The sequence below is a fragment of the Danio rerio genome, chromosome 23, assembly GCF_049306965.1.
Source record: "Danio rerio strain Tuebingen ecotype United States chromosome 23, GRCz12tu, whole genome shotgun sequence".
In the NCBI taxonomy this organism is placed as follows: Eukaryota; Metazoa; Chordata; class Actinopteri; order Cypriniformes; family Danionidae; genus Danio; species Danio rerio.
In genome coordinates, this window is record NC_133198.1 from 34490351 (window position 1) to 34505000 (window position 14650).

Below are 14650 nucleotides of genomic sequence, written 5' to 3' on the forward strand. Positions count from 1 at the left end.
ATGCACCATGTGTCTAACAAGTCGCACGCCTCCATTGGAAAAGACAAACTTACACTTAAGCTTATCGGCAGTGCCTCCAAGGCGCACATTCAGTAGCCACATATAGCGCTATAGCGCTTCTTACCGAAACTACATACCGAATCTTTTTTTATCGATACTGACCATGGTGTTCAGTCAATAAATATCGATACTAATTTTATCACCCAGCCCTAGTGAAATCCAACCTTTTTTTAACAGGGTAAACAGATAATTGTGCAAGCAGTTTTATAAAAGAGCAATTTTCAATGCAAATGTCAACCTTGCCATGAAAACAATTACAGTTTTACCAAAATAGCGAAGCCCTTTCTAAGTTTTTTGTGTAGGCTTGCATTTTTTCAGGACAGTAAAATAATCAAAAATGTCTCTGTTAGTGTTCTTAAACAATTATATTTGATTTACCAAAGTCACACAAGTGGCAATTTCACATCCATAACAGAGAGACGTCACATCCATAATGAAGCTTTTTTCTCTTCATAAATACAAAAATGTAAAATAAAATAAAATCATTTTTGTTTTATAGTGAGCCAACTCTTATCCATTTGATTAGCATTATTTCTTTTGGGTTGTGCAATTTAATTCACAGAATAACTACAAAGAATGTTGTATACTTTAAATTTGTAGACTATTTGGTCACATCCAATGTTTATTTTCCCCATTTCAAGAATGAAAAATGTTTACAGATCCCTTAATTCTGTGGTTAGTTGTTTTGGAAAAAATAAACATATGTTTCAACACAATGTTAACATATACTTTCTCTGTGAATTTATGTCTTGAGTTTATACTGCAAATGTCACATCCATAATGCTGGAATTGCTCAAAAATTACTGCATTTTGTACATTTTCCCTAATAATTGACCATGTTCATTCCTCACTGGCACTTCAATTCTATGTAATCAACTAATTCAACAGAGTAAATTTGTAATATTCCTTTAAAAATCACATCACACATTCATAACACTTGCTTATTCTCAAAGAGCATGATTCCCAGAGAATTGCTTGTCTACCGCAGCCCTCAATCAGTAATCACCTCCACCTGGACAAACATTTCACACCCCGTCCATACGCACACGCTCATGTTCCTCTAACATTTACCTTGTGTTATGCTTTGAGCCATTTAGTCTCTGCACTTTCATCAGAGCAAAGTTTACAAGACGTCGCTGTGACCCACCTCTGACTGCACACTTATCCGAATGAGGCAAAACACACACACATTCACCTCAATTTCAAATATGCTTCTAATGAAATACTTATGAGATGAAGGACAGTCTTTGTGTGTTTTTAATGTGCGTTGGACTTCTGGGTTAAATTTAAAGCTCTTCGGTCTGTGCAGATGGTGGCGGGGGCAGTTGAGAAGCTGGTCAATTTCACTTAAATGGAAGTAGTTTAACCTTGATTCACCAGACACAGGCACATAAATGCATTTCCAACACACTACATTTGCAGATACAGCTGTGGGACTAAGAGACTTCACTTAAACAAGCTTTTTTAATCTCATGTGCTTTTTGGTGTGTTATTTTACAGCTTTATCTTAGTTTTTCTGTAATTGAAATTATTGCATGTATGCGCACATGTAGATACAGACGCTGACACCAGAAAGCCTCGAGCAGAAATTGATTTGGAATGATAAAGAGTAAGAGATAAAACTGCCTGTCTGTAGTTTTACTGCCACCCAGTGGTCATTTTCCACAATATATTCATGCATTAATATTGGTGCCACAGTTCAGATGTATTGCGAACTGTATTATAGCTCCATCTGCAGGACATAGTGACTACAACAACCTGCAGGTTAAATGCATCCGCAAACGCTAATCCAGAGATGCGCGAAGGTCCATACAGAGAGTAAAGTACTAATATTACGAATTCATTATTTTTTTAAAGAAGAAATATTTTATAATGTGTTAATGACGTAAACTATGATAAAGTATTTGAAAATAGTTTCTAAAAAATGTATTCTTTTCTTTGAACCCATTTACATTACAGTTTTGTTTAGTTTATAAAAATGGATGACTTCATGATAACGTTTCTAAAAAGTAATCACTCAGAAAATGTCACTTAGTTTTACAAAATACTTAGAAAGTTCCAAACAACACATTCATCAAAGATTAAAAAATGCACTAAAGATGACTTTTGCTGTTTGTTTAATTTTAATATAACGCAATTCGGGACAACTTAATTGTTCTATGTTTAATCCACTTCAACTTGTAGATACGTCCAGGTTAACTTACTAGAGTTGTGTTGTGACAGCATTAAGGAACTGTGTGAAACCCAACATTTATTTTATACAATTTAGAAAGACTAATCATACGTCTGTAAAAAGTTCTGAAAAATATTAAATAGTGTAATGTATAACCCCATAACAATATTATAATATTTGATTCTTTTTTATTATCTTTTATTATATTATTTTGTGAATACAAAATTTGTAAAAATGACAAAAATATATAATAATAATAAAATAAAAAAGAAAAACAATTGCAGAAGTCTCATTTTAAACTTCATTTCAGAATTTATATTTGATTCCAGCAATGAATTATAGGCTGTTTGATAACTGGATATTAACACAATGGTCGTACCAGAAAAAAAGATTATATAATAATAAATATTTAGAGTTCAGATGCAAAATCCTTAAATTGCCATCTGAAGTTTTCTAGAATGAGCATTTTCCCTCAGCCTCAAATATATTTGTTTAGTTTGTTTACTTTAAAGGCAATGCAAAGAACCTATATTTGCCATAATAGTGAATTTGCTGAACATACACACAGAAGCTTGTGGAAAATGCTCATATTAGAAGAAATTTTCAGATGGCATTTAGAGGTTTTTGCATCTGAACTCTTCAAATAATTGATTTATTTTGGAATAACAGTTTTTATATTGACTTATACGTTTCTAGATTTAAACTTTATCTTTTCAATCTCATTTGGTTAGTTTTTGTTCTAATTCATAATTTCTCGTAAAATAATTTCAAGAACAGCAGAATTTTGGAAACTAGAAAAAATATAACATTTTTAACATTCTTCAAAATATCTTCATTTGTGCTGAAAAACTCATAAAGGTTTGTATTTACTTGAGGATGCGTAAATGGTCCCTTTAATATTCTCTTGCACGACCGCAAAGCAGTTTTGTAAGTACACTGAATAAAATATTCATTGGATTTACTACATTTTTATAAAGTAATGCAAACAATTGGTTTGGGCTGAAATTAAACAAACAAGTTAAGTTGAACGTTCCCAAATCCGTTTGTTTAAATTCGAGGCCATATAAATTGTTTACAACAATTTCGCAAAAATGTTTTTTCAGTGTATCTGTTTTATTTCACTATTTGAGCCAGCAAATTGTGCAGCAATTTAGCTATTCTAGAGTCTGATGTGCCAGTAGCGAGACTGACAGAGCTCTTTAGTCGCTGTTCAGAGTCTGAGTGCTGAAATGTGGCATGATTGATACAGATTCTTCCACTATAACATTCCTCAAAATAGGAACTTTTTAACATCTTTTAAAAGATCATTAGTCTTATTATCAGCTCAAGGTCAGAATCTGGCCATTTATTTTCTGTATTGTTTCATGTCAAGTATAAACAGTTTTTAGGCCACTGGAAAAAAATATTAAATGAAAGGAGTTTTTAGTGAAGCGTGACACAGCAGCTCAGATACAGTCCAGACACGAGCGGTTTAACTTTAGCCGTCTCAAACCAACTAAGAACTAAGGCGCATCATAAACTTCAGCTGACACACACATACACGCACACACGCACTTTCTTATCTGACTGTTTTTAGAGTATGTGCATCTAGACCACATGCCAATGTTCCTTCTCAAGAGACTTCAAGACTATAAAAGAGAGGTTTGGGCAGACGTCCAACAAAACAATTAGCCATATTCTCGCAGCGCATGGGAATCCAGGGTCCACTTTATCTTTCTAATGACCGACCCTCCCTGCCTCCTCCTCCTCCTCCCGCTGCCGGGCAGAGCGCAGCTGACCCGGGCAGAGCTCAGTGTTCTCGCCGGTGGTCTAGCGGTGATGGAGCGACTTGACTTATCCGTGCTGATATACGACGATGAACGTGCGCTTCGCACAGGAAACAAGGGGAGCTCCTTTAAATAATAAGAGAAAGCCTTTTATTTGATTTTCAGATGATGACAGAAAATGAAGACGAAGGGACTAAAGTAAAGATCGTTCTCTTAGGGGAGGTGTGGAGAGCTTTCAAGTGAGTCCCGTGAGGAAAAGATGTCCCATAAAACGTACTGTATTAGCGTAAGATATAAATATTTTTATATCCTCTGCAAATAGAAGGAAAGTAGCTTTCTTTTTCTCAGCAGATAGTTATGACAGGCTATAAAAGAACGTTAAAAAAACAACTAAATCAAAGCACTGCAAATAAATAGGCCTTTAAGAATAGACAATGGGGAAAAAACCCGACTGTCACAGAAATCTGTTACTGCTACAATTGTAACTTAGACTTTACAAAATTGAAGGCTATATGCATTTGCCGTGAAACATAAATATTATTTTAGGCAAATAACTTAAACGTGTTAAATTAAACCAGGAGAAATTTTATTTACTAATTTTCTAATGAAAGATCGTCCTTTTACAAATTAGTGAAGATACATGTTATGTTGTACAAGGTGTTACAAAGCTGTTGGTTTGAAAGTTCTTATTAAGCTAGGAAAGGGGCAAAAAAACCCGCACACTGTAAAAAATATATGATGAATTAGTCTTGACAGCACAAGTTTTTAGGTCATTGTAACTAATTAAACTTAATCATGTTCATGTTAATCATGTTCTAACTTAATTGTATAAGTTATGCAATTTGATTCAGCTTAAGAATTTAAGGCAACCAGGATTTTTTTACAGTGTAGGCCTATGTTTTTGACGGAATAGGTTTTTTGGCGGGGGTTGAACTGTATAATTAAGTGGATTTCATCTTCAACAACAAAAATCACATTAATAATAATAGCTTAAAACTTTGAGGGCCTATAAGATCACTCAGGCCTACAGATTTCAATCATGACAGCTAATAGACGTTTTACATATGTTGTCTTCAATTAATTCAATTTATAATGTCCTCAATTGCTAATTTTTAAAGTGAAAACTGCACTGCAAATGCTTTTCTTATTTAGAGTTTTCGTCTTGTTTCTAGTCCAAACATGCCATGTAAAAATAGTTAAATCACGAGACATTTTACAGACAATAAAAAAACTATGTTCTTGTTTAAGAAATAATAAGTCAAAAATAAGAGTTTTTCCCCAAAAACAAGTAAAAGTCTGCAAATGGTAAGCAAAAGAATCTTAAGTGATTATGTATGTAGGCCTATATTTCAATGCGGTCATGTCATTGGTCCATGAACATTTCCTGCTTGTTCTCAAACTATTTCATAACTGTAACTAGAGGCAATTCAATCATAACTTCATGTTAAAACAGCTATCATAAAATTATTTATCAATAAGTGGCTCTTTTGCATTCTCGGAAGCTTGAAAAATTAAAAATGTAAAACAGGAAATACGTTGGGACCATTGTTTTGTTTAGATCCCTCAAAATGGTCTATATCATTCATATATTATATGATATAACCATGCTATATTCAGACGTATCAAAGGTTTTCACAATGTTTAAAGCTACTTTATTGGCCAAGCGTGTGTCTGTGTGTGCGTATATGTGTGAGTGTGTGTTTAAGCCTCCCTCGCTCTCTCAGTCTCTCGCAGATCACCCTCAGCCTCTCCTTACAATAACAGCGCGTGATGGATGGTGGCGGCGGGCTTGTTATTGTCTTGCGCCATATCAAACCGTTTCGTCTCACCGCGCGGATTTCTGTAATTCTGCGAGTGAACAGTGATGACTAGTTTAATGTGGAATACTGTTTTATGCGCGGGGGCAGTGTTTTCCTAAGCTGCAAGGCCGCGGCGTGGTTGAGACACCGGGCGTCCTATCATCGGTAACTCCGGGTAACTCGTGCTCTCGCGCCCCTCAGAGGAGTGACGCATAAATATCTGTCCGAGCGCTATAAACATAGCGGTCACAACCCCGCGCGAAATTAAACAACGGCTGCACAGTGAGATTAAGAGCCGCGCGATTTACTGGTCTAAAAACAACTGACCTTAAACACGGATCACGTCAGACTACTTTTTTCTTGGTTTGACTATAGCTATAATTAAAAAGGAGCTGTTATGGAGCAATGCGTTTTTTAAAGTATTTTTCTCAGTCACTTTTGGGAAATTCAGATTTCCAAAGACGCGTAAAACCATGCTTATCTGATGCATGATATATCATGATAAAGGGAAGGTTTACGTTTCTTCCGATGAAGAGAATTAATCATTTTATCTTTCGCAGGCAGGGTGACAGGGTGACATGTCCTCTCGCCAGAGATCTTGAGAGAAAAAGGTGGGGCAATATGATAACAAGGTTCACACAGGTCAGAGCGAAGTGAATAAACATGAACCCTCCATCCATGCTTGATTAAAGAGGTGAAGTGCTTCATTTGAAACTATAACTTCAATATTTGTTTTATTTACAATTATTCTAATGCCAACAACAAAGGCGCGTGACATGACACTCGGCGTCACCAAAAAGCCCAGTATAATGACGTCTCGTGATTTTTAATTAAAAAAAGTGATGACAATCTTCATAAAAGTAGTTGAATTGAAAAAAAAAAAAAAAAAAAAAAACATCACACACTGTTGCCTTGAACCAGCAAGGCCCACGTGTGAACATTTAAATAGATATCACTTTCTCTTTACAGGAATGCGAGTGAGGATGTTGTCCCCAGTTATTCCCACTCGTGTGTTTGGGTAAGAGATGAAATGTCACTCTTTTTAGAAATAAACTATTTAAAATAGGTCCATGTTTTAAGTCCATCTTGAGTCTCAGGAAGCTGTAGTCCCGCATAAACGTGTAGAATTCAGCATTTCTTTGAGTTCATTTTCTGGTTTGCCAGCCACCATAAACGGCCACGTCTGTGGAAACATTATATTAAAAAAAATTATATAATTTACATAAAAATTAGTAAACACTTACAATTAATAGAGAAAAATGTTTGCTAAATTTATCGAATTGATACTTAAGATATTCCACAAAACTTTGTTTAAAACAGACCTAAATGCGGCATTAGCAGTCGTAATACATTTTGGAAGACCTAATAATTTTCAACGTGATTTAAATATTTTAAGTGTGCCAATTAACCGTTTATACACAAGTCAATACACTAAAAAATGCCCTCAGAGTACAAGTGGTGCCAAACAACATTAGATTAACCGAATCGGAAAACCAAAATGAATTTATGAAAACTCAATATTAATTCTGATTGCAAGAAGTGTCTCACCAGGTTGACGGGATGTATGTAGCCATTCCCATATTTGTCATTGGCGAGTATCTGTCGCAGGTGCGCGATGTAGCTGGAGGCCAGCCGCAGAGTGTCCAGCTTGGAGAGTTTGGTGTCCGGCGGGACCCACGGTAACGTCGTCTTCAGCCGGGAGAAGGCTTTGCTGAGCACGCGCATCCTCGCCCTCTCGCGCGCGTTAGCTGCGTTCCTCTGGACCTGCTTGCCCTCTTGGGCCACACCATTGGGCGCTGATCTGCGCATATTGGCTGATTTGCGCCTCTTTCCTGTACATTCTGACACCGACGCGCCTTCGCAGTTCGAGCTGTCCTCCGTGCTCTCGTTTGATGTCCCCGGGTCTTTACCGGAACCGAATTTCAGAAGACCATCCAGCAGCTCAGATTCGTGAAATTCATCCACATCGCTGATGGACCCGGTGGACATGTTGGCTGGAGACAAGGGTGGAGTGGAGAAAAGGACTTCTTGAGGAGATGGGAGTTTGAGGTTCTCTGACTGGACGTGGAGATGAAGCAACTGGCTATGTGGAAACGTGTCATGCGCGAGCTGAGGATGAGCATAACTTGTAACTCGTGAGCTAAAGGATCTTAGCATTTATCTCTGGCTCTCAGGGGCGTGCCCGCGCACGCGGCAACACACTCCTAGAGGCAAATACTAAACCTGCTCAGATTAAGACAATTGTGCATCACTTTGCATAGTTACAGTGCATTATTTACTAGCGTTTATTATGCACCAGAACTGAAAATTCATTGCACTCGAGCGTTTTGTCTGTATTTCAATGTTGCATTACTTTACTTTGAGTTTTAGAGCTGAATAATAGATGGATATGCTGTTGCTAGCAGAAAACATTTTCCGTTGTTTTTTTAAACAAATTGTTACTGTGTAGTGTTTTACTCACTTTGCACTAGCAATACGTTTATTTTGTTACTTGTGCAATAATTGAATGGAGATTTTTTCAGAATTCCGATTTAGATTGTTCTAAAAAAATTAGTATCATTATATTAGTTTTTATTAAATTGGTATTTGTGGAGAAAACGACTAAAATAATTTAACATAAAATATAAAATAGATTTCAAATGGTTTAATTGTAATTTTAAAAACTTTTTAAAGAGCACATTTCAGCTCTTTGCTACCTTGCTACTTAAAGCAATAAAAGTCCCTCAACCTTTCTTAAAAAATTACACGACATTTACTGAAACCTTGTTTTCAATATTTCCTATTCAAGATAACTAAAGAGTGCAGTTGGGTTGCTTTCTTTTAAACATTATATTTCAGATACACAGTTATGAATCCAAGCATATAATCTAATAGCTTAAAGCAATATAATAATAAACAGAATGCAGAACTGAGCTTTTAGAAGAACACGATTTGTAACTGTAACGTTATAACAATTACATTTTTATTATTTAAACCTTACCAACATTTATTCTACTTTTACAAAGCATGTTGCATTATTATTTACAGATATAACAACTGCTCAGTGCTGACAAAAGAAAGAATAAATGTGCGTAAAAAGCCAACCTGATTTCATTAAGTAGGACTGGATAAACATCTATGTTGATCCTGCAACAACATTCCAATCAGCCAATCAGAATTAAGGGATATGTATATTGTTTATGTGAAGTTTAGCTTTACGGTCAGGTTTATGCACTTCTCCATGATTGCTATCCAACTATTATTCCCCTCTGATTTTGGGAATAAATTACAGTTATAGTTGGGTTTAGATGTAATGGATATAGGTGTGGATTACATTTTTGAACAAAAAAGATGTTCCAGGATAAGCATGCTAATCCCGGATCGCATCGTACTTGGCAAAATCATGACGCACGTGCGTGCGTAAAATAACAAATAAACAATAAATTAACGTAACACACGAGCAAAAAGGCAGTCGCACGTGCCCTCTGAATTCCTCTGAGTTGCCAAGTTGAATCTGAGTGTTTTTTGCGGGTCTTTGGTCGGAAATAGCGGTTGTGCGCGCACTGGAACAGCGGGAATCATAAACTGGTACAGTGATGGGAGAGCCAGGGCAGCTTTCAGCACTGATGCCCTCTAATCCCACGAGGAGCGTCTCAAATGGCCCACTGGCGCCTCCGGAGGGGCACGTGAAATGGATACTCCGCGTCCCCAAACCCCATGTTTTGCTTTTTTAATGGTACCCCACACCGGTTGCTAATACAGCCGACTAATTCAAGCCAAAACATCCCGATCTGTGCGCGCTCTAAGTGGCGAGGGTGAAGGCGACTCAAGAGTGGTTTTAAATCAGGTGATGATAGCTAGGACACACGCGGGGGTTTCTGCTCTCTCCTCAGAATTTAGTGCCCAATCCCATCATCCTATCATGCCCGTAGTTTAAACGCTGATTAAAGATTGCGTGTAATTGCGAAAAGCAAGAAACGTTCAAGTGCTAAATTGCGAGATGACCAAAGAAGGAAGGGAAATCTCCAGAGATCTGCCCTCTGACACCTCACAGTTCCGGTGGCTTACAAACAGCATCTCTCCTCTGTCTCTACCACAGCAAATTACCACAAGGTATTTTAACCTTGCCATAGTTCTTAACCTGACAGATGAATGGACAGATCTGGTTTCTTGCAGGAGCATATCAGGTTTTACAGACACTGCAGGTGTTATAAATCAGACAAGAGTTGTTTTCAATGATCTTCAGCTGAAGTAATTGAACGAATCTTTAGATGAATGCACAGTGCAGGTATATATACATGAAGTAGGAGGATACGGTAATAAGGCCATACAGTCGTACTGACTATCTCTCTCTTTCTCTTCTTGGTGGGTGGGCCAGTCAAAAGAAAATAAAAGTGGGATATAAGATTAATAGTCTTGTCCTGGTGCAGCATTATGTGAAGAGCTTAAAATAGCCACTGTTTTTCAGTCACTAGCAGACTGAGCTCCCTCATCTTCCCTGACATTAAAGCCCAGAAAGATAAACAGACAGGTTACAGAACAGTCACTGTACTGTATTCAATAAAATTATGAAAATAAGCCAGATATGATCAGCATAAATCTTATTTATCTGAGATGTTGATATATGAATACATTTGGAGTATATATAAAATGTCTGCTGTAAAAAAAAAACATTGAATATAATAATTAATAATCAAAACAATTACAAATAGTTATTAAAAATAACAAAACAAACACACATTGATTTTTATATATTTGCAATGAGCATCTCTAAAAATCTTTCAATCCCTTTTACTTAACATAACTGAAAAACAATATAAAATACAGCAAAAAAAAAAAACATTCTATCACTATGTTATGAAATATGTAGCCATGAGCAATTATCTCTCAAAATCTTTAAATTACTTTTAAATTATAAATATAAATAAAGTGATCAACGGCGAGGCAGTGGCGCAGTAAGTAGTGCTGTCGCCTCACAGTAAGAAGGTCGCTGTGTCGCTGGTTCGAGCCTCGGCGTTTCTGTGTGGAGTTTGCATGTTCTCTGCGTTCGCGTGGGTTTCCTTTGCTCCGAACAGCTCCCCCACAGTCCAAAGACATGCAGTATAGGTGAATTGGGTAGGCCAAATTGTCCGTAGTGTGTGTGTGTGTGTGTGTGTGTGTGTGTGTGTGTGTGTGTGTGTGTGAATGAGTGTGTGTGGATGGATGTTTCCCAAAGATGGGTTGCAGCTGGAAGGGCATCCGCTGCGTAAAAACGTGCTGGATAAGTTGGCGGTTCATTCCGCGGTGGCGACCCCAGATTAATAAAGGGACTAAGCCGAAAAGAAAATGAATGAATAAATGAATAAAGTGATCAACATTTGGAGTGGATCAAAGCCTTTCATCAAAGTTGTCCTAAAATGATTCACCATCACCAATTCTTGTCTTAGGACAGTTTTGTATAAATATAATTATAATTACATAAAAGCAATCTGAATCACTAAATAAGTCTGTAAGTCTTAAAATTATTAATATTAAAATAAATTAAAAATTCATACAAATAATTTAAAAAATGCATATTAATGTTTATGTTCCATGTTTTTATTTATTGCCCTACTTTATACTGTGTTTGAATGTATTTGCACATTAATTTTGAAGTTTTTTTGACAAATTTTTGAGAATAATTTTGAAAAGAAAAACGTAATTAATAATTTAAAAAAAAATAATAATAATACACACAATAATAATCTTATTGACTCTTTTTTTCAACAACAGGGTAAAACAATCAGGGTATTACTTTATTTTGATGGTCCCTTTTGCATATTTAGTTTCCTATAAGTTAGGAAACTAAACTTATAGTTTAGTTTCATCTGCATGCCCATAATTCTCATTAGAGTATTAGTAGACTATTTGCTTATTATCTGCTGACACTGCTCCTCAGACAATCAACTGACTTTAAGAAACTTTGCAATAACATGTCAACTTAAACTAACTCTAAACCCAACCTTACAGTCTACAAAACAACAAAATGTGTTTAAGAGACCATCAAAATAAAGTAATTTCAAAATCTGTTTTACATTAAGAATCAAAGAATCCTTAAAAAATTGGAATTAAACATGATACCATTGAAAAAAAATATTTGAATAATCATTGAAGAACCAAACGACTCTGATAACTAAAATAATAATAATGCTAAACATTTACCGATGCCATCACATGAATAAACTGCACTTTAAAATATAAAACAGTCATGTTAATTGTAAAATATTTTAAAATATAAGTATTGTTAGCAGTAATCAAACAAAAGTAAAATAAACAAGGTCCTTGGAAAGCAGAATAAAACACTGAAATATCGTACAGACACACTACCCTTCAACATTTTTTACTAAATTATGTACATAAACATAATATGAAGAAATAATGACCATCATGATATCAGTTTCAAAAGTGTTTGGCAATAACTGACTGCATCTCATTTGTCTTGAACTCTTCTGGTGATAGAAACAAGACAGAAACAGGTGAACCACAGTCTTTATAAATGAATAATGATTGAACAAATGCCACAGAATGTGATGTTCTCAGTGGTGTTAGTGGGGATATCACTAATTAGCTCTATGGGGTCAAAGGTCACTGGAAACTGGACACTCAAACGTCCACATCCGACTTAGAGCTCCAGCACACACGCACACACACTCTCAAAATGACAGATAACAGCAACTGCACACACACTTAATCTTACATGTACTTCAACGACACACTCGCTGCAACGTGGCATCCAACAAATAGACTTTCCAGGCCAGAACTAAACTCCAGAAAGGGAAAAAAAAATTAAGTGACAACTATGGTAAAAAAAAAAAAAGAGATGAATTAAAATAACAAAACTTTGATTTACTGGCTTGGATACAAATGATTCAGTTATGCAGCTCTTGGGTCAAACACTGTGGAGCCACTTAATAAAAACATAACACCTCATGAAAGACTTTATAAATGACAAACTGTTTAATATAGACGGATGATGTGGTTTTAAATGCTGCTTAAGGACTCTGTTTGTACAAGAGGAAGCCTGACACGTACAATGCACTGGAATGTAGCAGACAAATCTGTGGGTTAGAGAAGACGTTGCTCTTTTTGTTTACAAAATCATATACAATTATGTCTGCATCTAATGTGATTGATTGTCCTTTATTCTGTTCTGTTCTATTCTATTCTATTCTATTCTATTCTATTCTATTCTATTCTATTCTATTCTATTCTATATCTTCTATGTGAAAACATATCTGTAAATTAACAGCTTTATCTATTTTGTGATTCATGTGTTTTATTTTCCCCTTTGTTTTTGCTTTTGAATTGCATTATGGGACCTCGATTGTTCCTCCATTAACTTTTGATGTTAACACGCTTGAACAAAAAGTTATTTTATTGACATTTGTAGTGATATATAGTCTGTATTGATGTTGTAAATGACATAACAAAAATCTGCCTGTATTTCCGTTATTCTACATAGTTAATATTCTCTATATTGTTTCTTATACAATATATGTTTTAAACTACTTAAATGCCAATAAAACTTACTATGTTAAACTGTACAGCCGAATTTTCAACATCAAAAGTCAACAGAGCAGAAGTCAATGTCTAATAATGCATAATAATACATAATTGTAAATAAAGTCAAAACATCTATTTTGTTGTTTTTCTGCACTCAAAAATGATTACTGCTGCTTGTTTAATCTACCTGTTTAAAATGATCTGAATCAACAGAACTCTTGTAATTTCTTTGGCTAATTTCTTTGTTTTATGTTCAGTCCACTTAAATTTGTAAACCATTAAGTTGGGACAACATAAAGGAATTGTATTGGTCAAACTACCTGGTTAGGGGATTTGTTTCCAGCATGCTTTGCGTGATTGAATTAAGAGAGGGAAATGTTGACAATAAAAGTAATCTTAGGTGTTTAAGCTTAATAGAAAGACTTGTTAGAGTTTAATCTTCACTTTAGTTTGAAGATTTAGAAGAGTTTCATGTAATGCTTTAAGCTTACTACCTTGTAGAAGCACGCATGCTTTGGGTGCTGCAAAATGCAGTTTGTTGTTTTGCTCAGTGAGCGATAACTGTCCTAAAATTGTTTCTGAGATCAGTCTCAATCAACTGTATATGTAACTCATGAAAAATGACTCTTTTAGTTCACTTTAAATAAAACTAGAGACTCTGAAATGTGCGACACAGCATACACTGTAAAATACAAAACGTTAAAGGTAACTCAAACCATTTGAGGAAACTGATTGCAACAAACCATTTGAGTTAAAAAAATATTCTATATGAGTACTGCGAATTCACTCCATTTAAGTTGGAGTAATGAAGTATTCAATTAACTCATTACCTTCAACACTGAGTTCAAAACTCTTTTCAAATGAGTAAAATTAACTAAGTAAAATTTGAGTTACTTATACTCATTTTATTTGATAAAGTTGACTGTTGGGTTTTACATTGCAGAAGACAAACATGATGTAATCAGACCTTGAGTTTAAGTTAAATAAAAATACAAATGAATAAAAAAATGTATTTGATAAAACTATGTTGGACCAACTCAATTACATTTAACCTTGTAAATAGTTTTTTTTTTTTTTTTTTGCTGATGCTAAACAAATCTATTGGATGAAAATCCTACCCTCAATTAAAATTGAGTTCATTCAACAAGTTATTTTTTGAGTGTGGTGATTTGACTTTCTTTTATTGCCCTCATTTGTAAGCCATTTAAATTAGAAGTATCTCATAAATTAATACATATAAATGTAATAGTCATAAGGGACATGCATGCAAGAAGGGAGAGGGACGAGGGCATGAGGTGCAGTCTAGGATGAGCAGTGACCTGGACTGGATCGGCTGTCAGATATTATCAAGA

General features: G+C 35.4%; 2 protein-coding genes across 5 annotated transcripts in view; both read right to left on the bottom strand.

The window, feature by feature from the left end:
* The window catches only part of eya4 (EYA transcriptional coactivator and phosphatase 4), a 167659-nt gene that overhangs the window by 108241 nt on the left and 44768 nt on the right, over positions 1-14650 (bottom strand). The gene's annotated exons all lie outside the window — the stretch shown is intronic.
* Positions 6502-14650, bottom strand: part of tcf21 (transcription factor 21) — a 52917-nt gene continuing 44768 nt past the window's right edge. For 2 of the 3 annotated variants that reach the window (XM_073938475.1, XM_073938474.1), the window contains 2 exons: positions 7347-7792; positions 6502-6981 (listed from right to left, as the gene is read on the bottom strand). In XM_073938475.1, coding sequence (XP_073794576.1) covers positions 6892-6981; positions 7347-7787 — 531 coding nt within the window. In that variant the 5' untranslated portion in view covers positions 7788-7792 and the 3' untranslated portion in view covers positions 6502-6891. 3 annotated transcript variants of the gene reach the window in all.